This window comes from Dipodomys spectabilis, unplaced genomic scaffold (assembly GCF_019054845.1).
Source record: "Dipodomys spectabilis isolate Male_0828 unplaced genomic scaffold, ASM1905484v1 ptg000125l, whole genome shotgun sequence".
NCBI lineage: Eukaryota > Metazoa > Chordata > Mammalia > Rodentia > Heteromyidae > Dipodomys > Dipodomys spectabilis.
The window spans coordinates 120,464-135,304 of NW_024870802.1; the positions used below are offsets into that span (position 1 = coordinate 120,464).

General features: G+C 37.4%; 1 protein-coding gene across 1 annotated transcript in view; it reads left to right on the forward strand.

Moving 5' to 3' along the window:
• Pdzd8 (PDZ domain containing 8) overlaps positions 1-14,841 on the forward strand; it is a 60,883-nt gene that overhangs the window by 9,258 nt on the left and 36,784 nt on the right. Inside the window, exon 2 of the mRNA XM_042689126.1 lies at positions 13,986-14,108. Within this exon, the coding sequence (XP_042545060.1) occupies positions 13,986-14,108 (123 nt within the window). The remainder of the gene's footprint in view (positions 1-13,985; positions 14,109-14,841) is intronic.

Here is a 14,841-nt window from a genome sequence, read left to right on the forward strand (position 1 = left end):
TTTCACACAGTAGTTTTTCATACCAACTGGATTGCATGATTGATGATTGTTGTTGCTGGCCATACAGTCTTGCTACCCTGGACATTTGGTCACTCTAGTAAATAATTCAAAGCTTTTTAGTTCTTTGCAACTTGCTATGGCAGAAGTAAGCCATTTTAATATAGCTAATTTCATTTTATAATTATATAACAACGATATTTTGTTCTCGTCATTATTAAATGCAATGTTATTGTCTGTAAAATTTAGAACAGGTAATATTTTTCCATATATGGGTAGAATATTAGTTCTCCGTGTTCAACTCTTTGGATTTTAATCTGGAACAGAATGGCAAAATTGACACGGGAGCCATTAAAATGTTTATAATAAAACAAGGGTTTATAAGTGCTAGTGTGGTGTATAGTATGTCAGAATTTAGGTATTTTGAGACCAGTAAGATATTAAGAGAAAGTTTTAATTTGTAATAAACTCCCATATTATAAAATTATTCTAAATTACAGAATATATTTAGTAAATTACATAAAATTACTCAATACATTACTTCAAATATCTGAGTAAATTACTCAAAAATCATTGAACTTTTTAGTATTACAAAGTTAGGATTTGTTCAAGCCCCACGACCGACAAAAAAAAAAGTTAGGATGTGGACTCAAATTCTGAGAAGACTGTCAGCGAATAGAATTTAGTGAATCAGATTGTATGATAATAATTGTTGGAGCTCAGGAAATACTGTGTTCTTCATGTTTCTCCTGAAAGTAATTCAGCCTCTTCCCCTGAAGCCACTGTAGTTAGAAGGTTTCTGTTCTATTTCTTTAATTACTATTTGTTTATTTAGTATTTCTTGAGCAAATCGTGCAACTATTTTTTAGATAGATTAAAATAATTGTTTTTAAAGTTCTTAGACGAATTATAGAAATATAAGGTACAATATTTAAAACTCACTTCCCTATAATTTCTGCAGGTTGAATTTTTTCCTAGCAGGTCTAATATAGATTGCTCTCAGATATGCAGATACAAATTATCTTAAAAATGTTTTCATTTAGTAAGTTTCAACTTCAGTGAGATAATTATACAGTGAGTTATAAATATGTAGGTAACATTAAAGTTTTTTCTATTTCATAAGATGTTTTGCATTCACTTGGGTAGAGAAATGTTAGGAAAAAAACAACAGTTATAACCTTAAAATATTCATTTCCTTCATTATTTTTTTCCTTATTCCAAATCCTGACTTCATGTCTGAAATTAACCTTCCTCCCCCATTTACTTCTCTCCTTTCTTTGCCCTTTCTTTTTTCCCTTTTTTCTTTTCTTCCTTCCCTCTTCCTCTTCTTTTCCCCTCCTCCTTTCTTTCCTTCTCCCTTTTCTCTGTTGATTTCTTTAGAATCAATAAGTCATTCTAGTCCTTCAGTCAAGATAAACTTTAAATCTGTTAGAAATAATGGGCTTAAAGTATTAGATTGCAACTTATAATTTATAAAGAATTGCTATGATTAAGAATTATTCCAACTTTAACTCATTGGTTTTTGAAGTGTAGTTAAGGCATTCCTTTGAGTCACCTAGACTTTTACCTGGATTCTTTCCAGTCAAAACAATTCTCATAACAATACAAAAATGCATCATTATCATTCTCTTCAGAGTTTTCTAGAGTGGAGTTTTAGTCAAAGTAAAAGTGATAAAATCGTGACCCTGACAGCTAAGGAGATGTAAGCTTTTATATATCCTTATGTTGATAAATTGTATAATTTTAATTTCTCATAGGAAATATTAGTAGATGTAATCTATATAATCAACAGCTCTTTGGGGTTCTCAATAATTTAAGTATATAGGAATTCTAAGAACCACATGTTTGAGAACTAGTCTAACCTAGTTTGTTTTCATTATATATAACAGAAATACCTCAATTGTCTTGTTTTCTCAGTCAATTTTGGCAAACATTAGCTATAGACATTACTTTTTGTTGCTGTCTAGTATTGCTCATTGATCTTAGTGTTGTAAGGCGCTGAGGGTTTAGTGGACCTCTGCAGTTTTGCCTGTGCAGTTTACTGTGTAATCGCAAGCAAGACACTTGAACTTCCCCATGCTAAGTTTCCTCCTGTGGAAAATAAGCCTTATGATGCTGTGCATTGTTATGTATCATAGAGGATGTATACACGAGTATCATGTAAATTATAGAAGTGTTGGGAATAGATAAATTGGAAATTTCTTATATTCTCTTGATTCAAAGATACAGGTGTTGGTGGAGGCTAGTATAGTAGAATAGGACTTGAGATTTGCCCATTTTAGCTTTGTGAAAGCTGAGAATAGGCTATGGTAAGGGTTGCTCACTTTTTGTATTGTGGTAAACATAAAAGCATATGATATTGTCAGACATGTCAGAGAATTACTTTGGTTCCCTTGGCAACACATCTCATCATCTCATTTGATACCTTATCTTTCTGGTACATTGAGTATCAGTTAACATTGATTTACCTCTGAGTCTCCAGCTATTTGAGTTCTCTTATGTGGGATGAAGCCTGTATTACCACTTATGTTCAATGCATATATAAAGCCACTTAAGAACACTGTGAAGTGTTTTAGCTCTTGGTGGGACTTTTTGTTTGTTTTGTGATGCTGAGGATGGAACTCAAAGTCATTGCATAATGTTAGACAAATACTCTTACTACTGAGTTATATTCCCTGTACCAGATCTTTATTATTCTTACGCAAAATTAGAAGGTTAGAAATAAGTACTATTAAGGTAACTGTAACCCCTCTGTACAGTATTTTTACAATAAAAACATATTTAAAAAAATAAGTACTATTAAGGAAGTGAATGAGTAAGCTGGAGGGGAGTTGTTTATAACAGTAATAGATAATAGATAATAGATAAAACTAGGAAGCACAGTATTATTACTTTGTTCTCTTGCTTTGCAAGTTGGTACCATCACAAAGGACACACTTGGGATTTTTGTTTTGTTTTGTTTTGTTCTTAAAGCTGTTATAGTGACTGAAATCATGGCCCTGTTAATCTAAAGTCTGAGGAAGACAGAGCCGTGACTTGAGACTTGTCAATGTGAATGCTTCATCCTATCTATAGTCATTCTTTGTGGAGGGAACAAGTCTGCATTTTGACATGTCTATAGGAGGCCAACCTCCTGTAGGAAATAGTTCTAGAGCACCTCACTGTGCTGAATGCTTTGTGAGAAATTTCTCATGTACGTTATAGCAACTGTACAAGGTAGGGGCTATTGCTATATTGTAGTTTTACAGATAAAGAAAATGGCTTTCTCTCAAAGCCAAAAATAACTTATCTAAGTTCTCAAACCTAGTATTAGAGCTTAAATTCAAGACCAAGTAAGCCCTAGTACTTTAAACTGACTTACCAGAAAAAAGCAGAAAGGAAAGGTAGAAATCTTACAAAGTCCAAGAAAAAATATCAGAGGGAGACACAGATTAGGGGTAACACAGATCAGTGCCTTGTGCATCCTGGAAACATGGTTCGTGTTAATAGAGAGCCTGCCTAGTAAGTATGAGGCTTGATTTTAAACCTAGGCGTTGCCACTGCATGGGGGTGGGGCAGAGAAGCGGAATTAAGCAGAGAGGGGGTTAATGGCCAGCAATTCTACAGTCTATGATGGGGTGGGAGGCAGGGAGAGAAGGGAAAACCAAAGAGAAACAGAAGTAACTAAATGATTTCAGTTTCTGCTTTGGCCATATTATCTATATGTGTGTGTATGTTCATGTGTACTATCTTTTTAATCCTTGTAGTACCATAATAGTGGTATTTCATTTAAATATGAATAAGCACAAGTTCCAAAAGGTTAGATGGATTACATAATTTGAAAAAGTAGATCTGTGAGGAAACTCATGCTTTTATGTCCACTATACAGTTTTAAGAAGCAAAAGACTTTTTTTATTTGAACTTTTTATTATGAAAATTTTCAAATGTAGTTCAGAGGCCCAAAGAATAGTAACATAAACCTTTATGTACCTGTCATCTAACATTTTACTACTTTATTTACTTTTATTAGGAAAAAGTTTTAAGTCTCTATGAGACCTGTAAGTCAAAAAAATAATGTTGTATTTTGAAATACTTTTAAGCCTATAATCCTAGCTACTCAGGAGGCTGAGATCTGAGGATCATGGTACAAAGCTAGTCCAGGCAGGAAAGTCCAAGAGACTCTTATCTCCAATTAACCACCAGAAAACTGGAAGTGGTACTGTGGCTCAAGTGGTAGAGCGCTAACCTTGAGCTGAAGAGCTTAGGGACAGCACCCAGGCCCAGAGTTCAAGACCCATGACTAACCAAAAAAAGAAAAAACAAAAAACTTATTAAAATAATTTTATTTTTATTTATTTATTTTTGTTGGTTGTGGGGCCTGAACTCTGGGCCTGGGCCCTGTCCCTCTGCTCTTCAGTTCAAGGCTAATGCTCTACCACTTAAGCCACAGCGCCATTTCCGGCTTTTTCTGCTTATGTAGTACTGAGGAAGTGAACCCAGGATCTCATACATGTGAGGCAAGCAGTCTACCAGTGAGCTACCTTCCAGCCCCTAAAATATTTTTAAAGGTTTAAAGATCTTTGAATCAGAGGGAAAGAAAATGCTCTATAAAGTCTCAAATGACAATGACACAAAATTGTTATATAGATATTATAGTAATCTCTACCCCCTGTGAAAACTATTTGGTTATTTCTAATTTTCATCTTTCCCTTTTGTTTCTGCTTGACTCATTCATTCTTCATTAGGCAGAATATGAGAATATGGTGCTGTGTTCATTCTTTACTGAGCCCAAAAAAAGATTGTAGTATCTCACTTTGATAAGTCTTTTCATTCTCAAGAAATCTTTGTTGGAGGGCTGACATCTGAAAATTGTTCCAAGTTTAGCCTTAGACATAGGGAGAAGAGATGAAAATACATTGCTGAGTAGAAAAAAAATCACAAAAGAGTAGAATCAGGACTTCGTGGGCTATCTTTAGGAATTTAGTGAGGAAGCCAATTTGATAAACAAAAGGAGAGAAGAAAGAGCAGGCCTTGGGTGCTGTAACATCCTAGGAGCTCCTCTAGGTGCTGTACACTTATACATGCCAAACCTTTGTACTAGTTATTAAAAACTAGAAAAGGTTGAGCTCTTGTGGCTCACACTTGTAATCATTGCTATTCAGGAGGCTCAGATCTTAGAATCATGGTTCAAAGTCAGCCTGAGCAGGAAAATTCATGAGACTATTTCCAATAAGCTACCAAAAGCCAGAAGTGAAGCTATGGCTTAAAGTAGTAGACTAGGCCAGGTGCCAGTGGCTCACAGCTGTAATCTTAGCTACTCAGGAGGCTAAGATCTGAGGATCACAGTTCAAAGCCAGCCCGGGCAGGAAAATCTGTGAGGCTCTTATTTCCATTCCACCAGAAAACTGGAAGTGGTGCTGCGACTCAAGTGGTAGAGCATTAGCCTTGAGCTGAAGAGCTCAGGGACAGAGCCCAGGCCCAGAGTACAAGCCCCACTACTGACAAAAAAAAAAAAAAAAAAAGTAGACCACTAACCTTGAATAAAAGAAGTTCAGGGACAGGACCCAGGCCTTGAGTTAAAGCCCCAGGACTGGCACAAAGAAGAGACTTTGGTTTCCAAAAACTTTTTAAGGAAACACATTATCAAATATAGTTTTCTAAGTATGATGAATTCAACTTTTTAAGTAATTTTAAGTCCAGTGAAAATGTGTAACTACAAAGTGAAATCAAATGTCTAAGAGACCACTCATGTACATTACTCGTAACAGTCAAGATAGGCTCATCAATAGAAGAATAAGAGAAGGAAAATGTGGCACAAGTACAAATGAATGCTACTATTCAGTCTTAAAAGATGGAAGTCCTGTCTTTTAGGATAAAATTATTACCTTAAATGAAATAAGCCAGGTGTATAGTAAGAGAATAGCACCTTATTGAACTTAACATATGTGGAATCCGAAGTTGAAGTCATGCAAGTAAAGAGGAGAATGGGTGTTACCAGGGATTGTGATGGCTAGGGAGATACTGGTCAAAGGATACAAAATTTCAGTAGGACTATGGGGATGGCTCAAGTGGGAGAATGCTTGCCTAGCAAGTGAAGGCCCTGAATTCAAATCCCAGTATTGCAAACAAAATTTCAGTTAAGGATAGATTCAAGAAGTCTATTTTACAACATGGTAACTGTGTTCTTGACAATGATTGTACACTTTTTTTTTTTTTTTTTTTTGTCTGTCGTGGGGCTTGAACTCTGGGTTTGGGCACTGTCCCTGCACTCTTCAGCTCAAGGCAAGTGCTCTACCACTTGAGCCACAGCACCACTTCTGGTTTTCTGGTGGTTAATTGGAGATGAGTTTCACAGACTTTCCTGTCTGGGCTGGCTTTGAACCACGATCCTCAGATCTCAGCTTCCTGAGTAGCTAAGATTACAGGCGTGAGCCACCGGTGCCTGGTTAATGATTGTACTCTTGAACATAAATTGTATGTGTTCATACTGCAAAAAGTATAAAATATGTGAAATGAGGTATGTGTTAATGAATTCAGCCATTGTATAAAGCCTGTTGCATACATTAAATATATGCGATATTTTTGGTTAATTAAAAAAAGGCAAAAAGGAAGAATACTCTCACATTCATGTCAGAAGCATTTAATGAGTTGTTACAGATCAAACTCAGAACAATCCCTGGAACATAAATGCCAGGTGTTACTGTAGACATGCAGAGGGTCAGGGTTGGCCACAGAGATAATATGACTGCTAATGATATAACTTCACTTTTCACAGTCTGTGTTTCTCTGTAGAAAATAAAAGGATTGACCTAGATCATGTCTTTAAGATTTAGGAGATACTCATCTCTTTTATTCATTGATATACTTCATTTTTCTTAAATAGAGCCCAAGTGTTTTAAATATGCTATGGGGTGTGTGTGTGTGTGTGTGTGTGTGTGTGTGTGTGTGTGTGTGTGTGTGTGTGTGTGTGTGTGTGTGTGTGTGTGTGTGTGTGTGTGTGTGTGTGTGTGTGTGTGTGTGTGTGTGTGTGTGTGTGTGTGTGTGTGTGTGTGTTTACACAGGTGTGGAAGACAGAGCATGTCATGTGTATGTGTTCCTATATAAATGTGGGATAGATTTTTAGGGAGTGTTGACAGTACCTTAAAAGAGATACCGAAACTTTTAAGAATTCTTTTTGTGCTTAGCAAATAACATCTGTGTTACCTTGCAGGTTAGAAGGTGCTGGTTATGCATTTGTCTTACTTCATTAGTAACAAAACGAATTTTGAACTAGAAATTGAAGTAGAGGGAGACAAAAAGAATTTGAAGTCATATGATTTGTAAAGTGATACTATATATTTGTATTATTCTGTTTAATGTTTTTCATAATACCTTTCTTGACAAATCCTCATCTGATCCCCTGCTGAATAGATTTATTCTCCATTGAATAGGCTAATCCTTTTTTTTTTCTTACTAGCTCTTATTGCAGCATTTTTCTTATATTCTGCTGGAAACCGTCACATTTAATGCAGATATAGAAGCCTGACCAAACTCAAGAAGATCTGAACTTCAGCATTTTTTCTTTGTCTTTTTAATAATGTTTTTATTGAGATTAAGTGATTACATAAATTTCACAGTATTGTGGGATAGTGATAGTTAAAGTCACAAACACATTTTAACCTTCACAAGGCAGATTGTTATCATAGTCTAGAAAGTTTATGAATTCTATAAGCTTTGAAAATACAACTATTTCTTCCAAATCAGGTGATTACATACATTTCTTTCCTTTTGCTTAGTGTAAGCTGTTCCCTCTTTCCCTCTCATTCCCTCCCTCTCACAGCATATTTTTTATATTGGGTTTTCAATAACCTTTTTTTCTAAAGATCCCAGCGTTTACAAACAGTTTTACTTCTGCCATGTGATGTAGATGTCACCAGCTGGCATTCAGGGTGTTTTATAGAACAATATTGAAAGGACATCTGAGCAAAAACATATTTTAGATGTTACAAAAGATTTTCTCAGATTCATATATGAAAAGAGGGTTTGGCTTCTGGAGATGTAAAACAATCACTATCCTCCCTGCTCTGTCTAAAACTACTGCCCTGACCTTTAAGATCATGGAGGGTTTTTTTTTTTTCCTGTTTTGAACTGTCAAATCATACTGTGCATACTTAATTATTTCTTTATTTTGCCTGTCTACTTTGAACTAATCTCAACAATATGAGATTAGTTCATGTGGTTGGAAATAGGTATAATTCATTCGCGTTTACTGTGAGAATGTGCCTTAGGCTCACCATTCTTCTAATGATGGGCAGTGGGGTAGCAACATTCTTACACGTGTATCTTTTGAGGGGCATGAACTCTGGGCTTGGGCTCTGTCCCTGCACTCTTCAGCTCAAGGTGAGTGCTCTACCGCTTGAGCCACAGCACCACTTCTGGTTTTCTAGTGGTTTCTAGTGGTTTATTGGACTTTCCTGCCCAGGCTGGCTTTGAACCGTGATCCTCAGATCTCAGACTCCTGAGTAGCTAGTATTACAGGCGTGAGCCACCAGTACCTGGCCTCCCCAACATTTTATATCATCTGTTTTTGTTTTAGCTATTGCACATAATTTTCTTGATCAGTTGTGGTGTTTGAACTCAGGGCTGGCCTGGGCACTATCCCTGAGCTCTTTTTGCTCAAAGGCTAGAGCTCTACCATTCTGAGCCACCACATCACTTTCTGTTTTCTGGTGGTTAATTGGGAGATAAGAGTTTCTCACAGGCTTTCCTGCTTGGCCTGGCTCTGAACTGCCTCTTGAGTAGCTAGGAATACAGGCATGAGCTACCAGCATCCAGCTATTACACATTATTTAAAGGTCAAGTTGCACAGAAGATTTATAATAAAACTTGTCAGTTACCTCTATACCATCTACTTTCCTGTCATCAATCACACTCTAAGCAACTGTTTCTAATTATTTTTCTAACAACTATTAAGAGGCATTGGTTATGAGGACAAATTCTGAAGCTCAATTCCTTAGATTCCTGGCTCTACCACTTACTAGCCGTGTATCCTTGAATGAGTTATCCTTCTGTTTCCTCATCTATACTATACTCTCTGTTATACAGCTATACTCAGGGCCTCTCCCCTATGAATCACCGGCCCTATTTTGTTATTTTTCAGATAGAGCCTTGAGTTTTTGTCAGGTTCATTTCCTTCATTCTTGTTTTAAGCTCTCCTTTTGTGGGCATATGTTTTCTTGTTCTGTGTTCTCCCTGGACCTATTCCATATCTGTGTGATAGAAGAAAATGATTTGCAACCCTTTCCTTATCACACTATTGTGAGAACCAAGCACATTAATGTATGCAGAACCACAAGTTTCCTTGTCAGGTACCTTTACTCTAGATTTAGAAGCAGAAAATGGGTTTAAAAAATTCAACCTCAGCCAGGTACAGGGGATTCTCACCTGTAATCTTAGCTACTCAGGAGACTGAGATCTGAAGACTGTGGTTCAAAGCCAACACAGATAGCAAAGACCTTAAGACTCTTTATCTCCAATAAACTACTTTAAAAAGCTAGAAGAGGAGCTGTGGTTCAGGTGGTAGAGTGCTGACCTTGAGCAAAAGCAGCTCAAGTACAGAGCTCAGAGCCTGCGTTCAAGTCCCAGAGCTAGCAAAAGAAAAAAAAAAAATCAACTTCGTGGGCTATAGACCAAACTCGAGTTACACTGAGTTCTGTTACTGATTCAGTTGTCTCCTTTTATTTTCTGCAGATTCGTGTGTTTGAAGCCTTAAATCATCTGTGGCTGTATTTGAGATAGGCTTTTTTTGTTCATTTGTTTCCCTCTAAGTGTGTGATTGAAATGATAGCCTGGCAAGCTCAAGCCTCTGAGTTTAAGCTGCACTGTACACGTGTACACATACACACACACACACACACACACACACACACACACACACACACACACATACATACACGTGCGCATACTTTAGGACCTTGTCTCAAAAATCCAAAGGAGACACACACACACACACACACACACACACACACACACACACACGCACACACAGAGAGCATACTTTAGGACCTTGTCTCAAAAATCCCAAGGATACACACACACAAGCATACTTTAGGACCTTGTCTCAAAAATCCAAAGGACACACACACACACACACACACACACAGAGGCATACTTTAGGACCTTGTCTCCAAAATCTAAAGGTTGGGATTGCAGCTTGCCTACCATAATTATGCCCTGGCTTCAATCCCCTAGCACAGTAAAAAAATAAAAAAGAATAGGCCTTGGCAGTTGCCTAAATGGTGTTCTACCACATGGGCTATGCTTCTAGAATGTCTTTTTGCTGGTCATTTTTGAAGATGGAGTCTCACAGACTTTTCTAACAAGGCTGGCTTTGAATTACAGTCCTCTAGATCTCAGCCTCTTAAGTAGCTAGAATTGTAGGAGTGAAATCCTGGCATCCTGTTGATATTTTTAAAATTTTAGAGCAATAAAAAATTAATTTATTGTTGTTATTCTGATGGTACTGGGCTTTGAACTCATAACCTTGTGCTTACTAGACAAACACTCTACCACTTGTAGCCACATCTTTAGCCCTTTTTTGCTTTAGTTATTTTCCATGTCAGATCTTGTGTGCTTTTTGCTTAGGCTGGCCTTGGTCTGTAATTCTCCTACCTATACCTCTCAGGTAGCTTGGTAATTATAGGTATACTTCACCACCTCTAGCCTAGAGTGACAGATTTTTGTATGTTCCTCAGGAGTGGTAAGGCTTGTGTGTTAAAAACACTCATCTGTGATATAAATTCATATTGTAAATTTCCTGTGTTTTCTCCCTGTCTGAAACAAATGATTACTAATTAGTGTAGTAGTAGAGAAACTAAGGGGCTTTCTGCATTCTTCATTCAAAAAAGGACAAAGCACCAACCATCTGTGCACCTATTTGTTTCCTTCAGAAGTGTTTTCCTTTAATCCAGTTTACTCAAAAACCATAAAACAGCATTCCCTCTATCAATATCTTTCAGATATTTCTGAGAATATCGTATTTCCTACTTAGTGTTAGATTTTTATAAATCAGCTCCATATATACTCAAGTCCTTAAGTGGCAAAGCACTCTATCCAGGTATGTGAGAGGTATAGAGAATTGTGAAGCTAGGTCATATTGCAGCTTTCAAGACCTGAATGACTATAAGATAAAGCGGAGCGCACGCACGCACGCATGCATGCACACATACATACATATATCTACAGATTTTACACAGTAGCAGAACATACATACTAATTTTTCTACTTGTGTTTTTAGTGCCAGTAGTGAGGCTTGAACTCAGGCTCCTTGCTCTCTCCCTTGGCTCTTTCCACTCACAGCAGGCACTTTACTACTTGAGTCAACAGTTCTACTTCCAGCTTTTTGCTCGTGAACTGGAGATAAGTCTCTCAGATTTGCCTGCATTGGCTGGCTTCAAACCACAATCCTCAGATCTCACCCTCTTTTGGGTAGCTAGGATTAATATATGTGTGTATGTGTGCATGGGAGTTGATCAGGCTTTAAAGAGTAAAGAAAACTTCCAGTACCAAAAGCCTGAAGGGAAGATTATATAGTGAGAGTTACCTCCAGTGACTACCACTTGAGCTACAGTCTTTTTTTGCCATTAATTTTTCAGAAAGTATCTCCCTCTATTTTACTTATTTTCTGGAGGTACTGTGGTTATGAATTCATAGCCTCACATTCACTATGCTCTACTACTTGGCTACTATTCCCAGTCCCTTTCTGCAATGGTTATTTTTCAAGATAGGTTCTCATTTTATTCCTAGGCTGTGGTTTTCCTGTTTGTACTTTGCTTTGTCACTGGGATGTCAGGCACACACCCCTCTGCCCTAACAATTGTGTAACAGATTAACATTACCACACTCAGTCATTGGTTGAGATAGAGTCTCAAACTTTTATAGCCTGGCTGGTCTTAAACTGTGATGTCCCCCGATCTCTGCCTTGAGAGGCAGGATTATAGGCTTCAGCCCTGAACCTGGCTTTAGCTTGTTTTTGATATAATGTCACACTATTTTTTTTTGCCTTGAAACACATTCCTCTTACCTTTCCCTTCTTCATGGCTGAGATGACAGGTGTACTCCACCAAGCCCCCCCCCCCCTTTTTTTGTCGGTAGTGGAGCCTGGGCTTGGGCACTGTCCCTCAGCTCTTCAGCTCAATGCTAGTGCTCTACTACCTGAGCCATAGCGCCACTTCTGACTTTTTCTGCTTATGTGGTGCTGAGAAATTGAACCCAGGGCCTCATGCATGCAAGGCAAGCACTCTACCACTGAGCCACCTTCCCAGCCCCAGCCAAGCCCTTCTTGTTACACTTAATATTTTCTCCTGGTTTGGCTTCAAACTGCAATCTTCCTATCTAGGATTATAGGCGTGAGCCACTATGGCTGGCTGAAAAAAAATTTTTTTTAAATCAGGAGGCTATATGATTTGAAAGGTTAATTATAATATACATTGAATGTGAAACCAATAACTTCATATGGGGTGTGGGTGGGTGTCTTGCCATGTTGTCAGGCTAGTGTGCTAATCAAGTATAGCTGAGTATGTGTTTTGTTTTTGTTTTTGTTTTGTTTTGGTCATCAGTGGAAAGCCATGAGAACGTTTTATGCAGGCAGATGTCAAGTTTAGTACCCATGTGTAGGGTGAAGTGAAAACTAAACCTAAAGCCCAGTTTGCTTTTGCTTTAGTGGAGGAGTATGAGTTGTGTTTAAAATTAAGGTTACTTTAAAGCCTCCAATTTATAATTCAACACAAGTGTGTCTATAAAAACAAGAGTAATTGCTGGGCAATGGTGGCTCAAGCCAGCCCAGCAGGAAAGTCCATGAGTGAGACACTTATCTCCAGTAAACTACTCAGAAAAAGCTGGAAATGGCATTGTGGCTCAAGTGGTAAAGCACTAGCCTTGAGCACAGAGAGGCTCAGGACAGAGCCCAGGCCCTGAGTTTAAGCCCCAGGACCCACAAAAAACACAAAACAAAAAAATCAAGAGTAATAATAATGAACACATAACTGACTCAAGTATTTCATAGACAGAAGATGTTTTATAACTTGGGCCTTGATGGAGTTAGACTAGCTTGAATTCTGGTTTGGCCACTTTTCAAAGATTAGTAGTGTCTTAACCTTTCTAAGGTTCATATGGAGAGGGGTACTAGCAATATCACCTGCTCTGCAGTGTGAACATTAAGATAAAGTATGTGTCTTTGTTTCTGCTGTTTTTAATGTACTAAGTGATTTGTTTCTTTTGTATGTTCTTCCCCCATAATATAACCTGTTTTTACTGTATTTGATTCTGGTGTCCTGCATCTTGTATATACATTTTTCTAATTTGGGGAGGGAAAGGGAAATAACCAAATGTTGAAACAAGGATACAGGTTGACCCATTGTAACGATGAGATGTACAAAACACTATATTGAAAATGAACTTTACAACTGGAGGGAGGGAGGAGTTGGGGAGGTGGAGAAGGAAGGAATGGTAGGGGAAAAACAAAAGTGGGGGTAGCAATGCTCGACAGGTAACGTACTCATTACCTTACTCATGTATCTGTATAGTATCTTTACAATAAAAAATATATATTAAAAAAAAGATAAAGCACATGAAGCCATTAACCACTGCATGGCAAATAAATGTCCCCTGAATACCTTTGTTGTTCTTGACCACTACTGCTATTATTATTATCATTATGTAGTAATCGTTATTATTTTGTTTCTGTGGAACAATACGGCTGAATTTTTACCTTAAACTATAGAAACATTCTTCCCTTTTAGCATCCAAACCTCAGGGCCTACTGGCTGCCTTTAGATTATCCACTTCTTGTTTTGAATGGCCTGCCTTGTCAGTGGGGATATGCAACAAAACCCAGATTCCTGGGTGCTTCAGAGAGGTGCCATTTACTGCCAGTTATGAGAAAGAGTGGTAGGCTTTGCTTTTGTAGATGCTTTTTTTTTTTTAAATACAAATATATTCAGATATTTAGACTTCTTTTTGCTTTTTATTAGGTTTAAGCCGTTTTTTCCATACCAAACCTTGCAAGGATTTGAAGAAGATGAAGAGCATATCCATATACAACAATGGGCACTTACAGAAGGCCGTCTTAAAGTTACATTGTTAGAATGTAGCAGGTATGTTCTTTCTTTTGTTACTACACCAAGGGAAAAAAAGCACAATGGAAATATATTCAAAATATACTTGTGTTTATACTCTTTACTGTTTATTTGTGATATATTCTTAAGATGTAAATGTCATAAAAGTCCTTTCCAGCTTACAAAAATATAAACCATATTTTATAAAGTACTATACTGAGGGGCATTATGCAATCACTTTTGATTGCTTTCGATGCATAATTACTCTGTTGGCATATTTTAACTTATTTTGCCAATTGGAGATCTGTTCATAGTATGATAATTTTGAGAATTATGATAATTAGTAATGCCCACGAAAGTAGCAAAAACCAGACTTTCAACCCTGTACGTTGGAAATCATCTTGCCTAACCTCATTATTTTACCTCCAGAGTCCAAGGTATGTTCATTTCTTTCCTGAATTACTTACTACATTCTCTTTCTCACTTTTTTCTCTTAACATGTAGATATAACAGCCAGAATGACCTTTAAAATGCAAATCTAATTGCCACTCTCCTACTTAAAATTCTTAATAGTTTCCCCATCCCTCCCCCCCTTTCCTCTCACATCTGAGGAATTTATTGTATACAGCTCTCTTCCAGGGCCTGGCAGCTCACCTTCAGAGGGGGAGAGGGGCTCCATATAAGTAATCTCAGCAACAAGACCTCACAAAGCAGCACTCTACTAACAGTTACTATATAGTTTGGAGATAGGGCTACTCCATAAATGTATGAA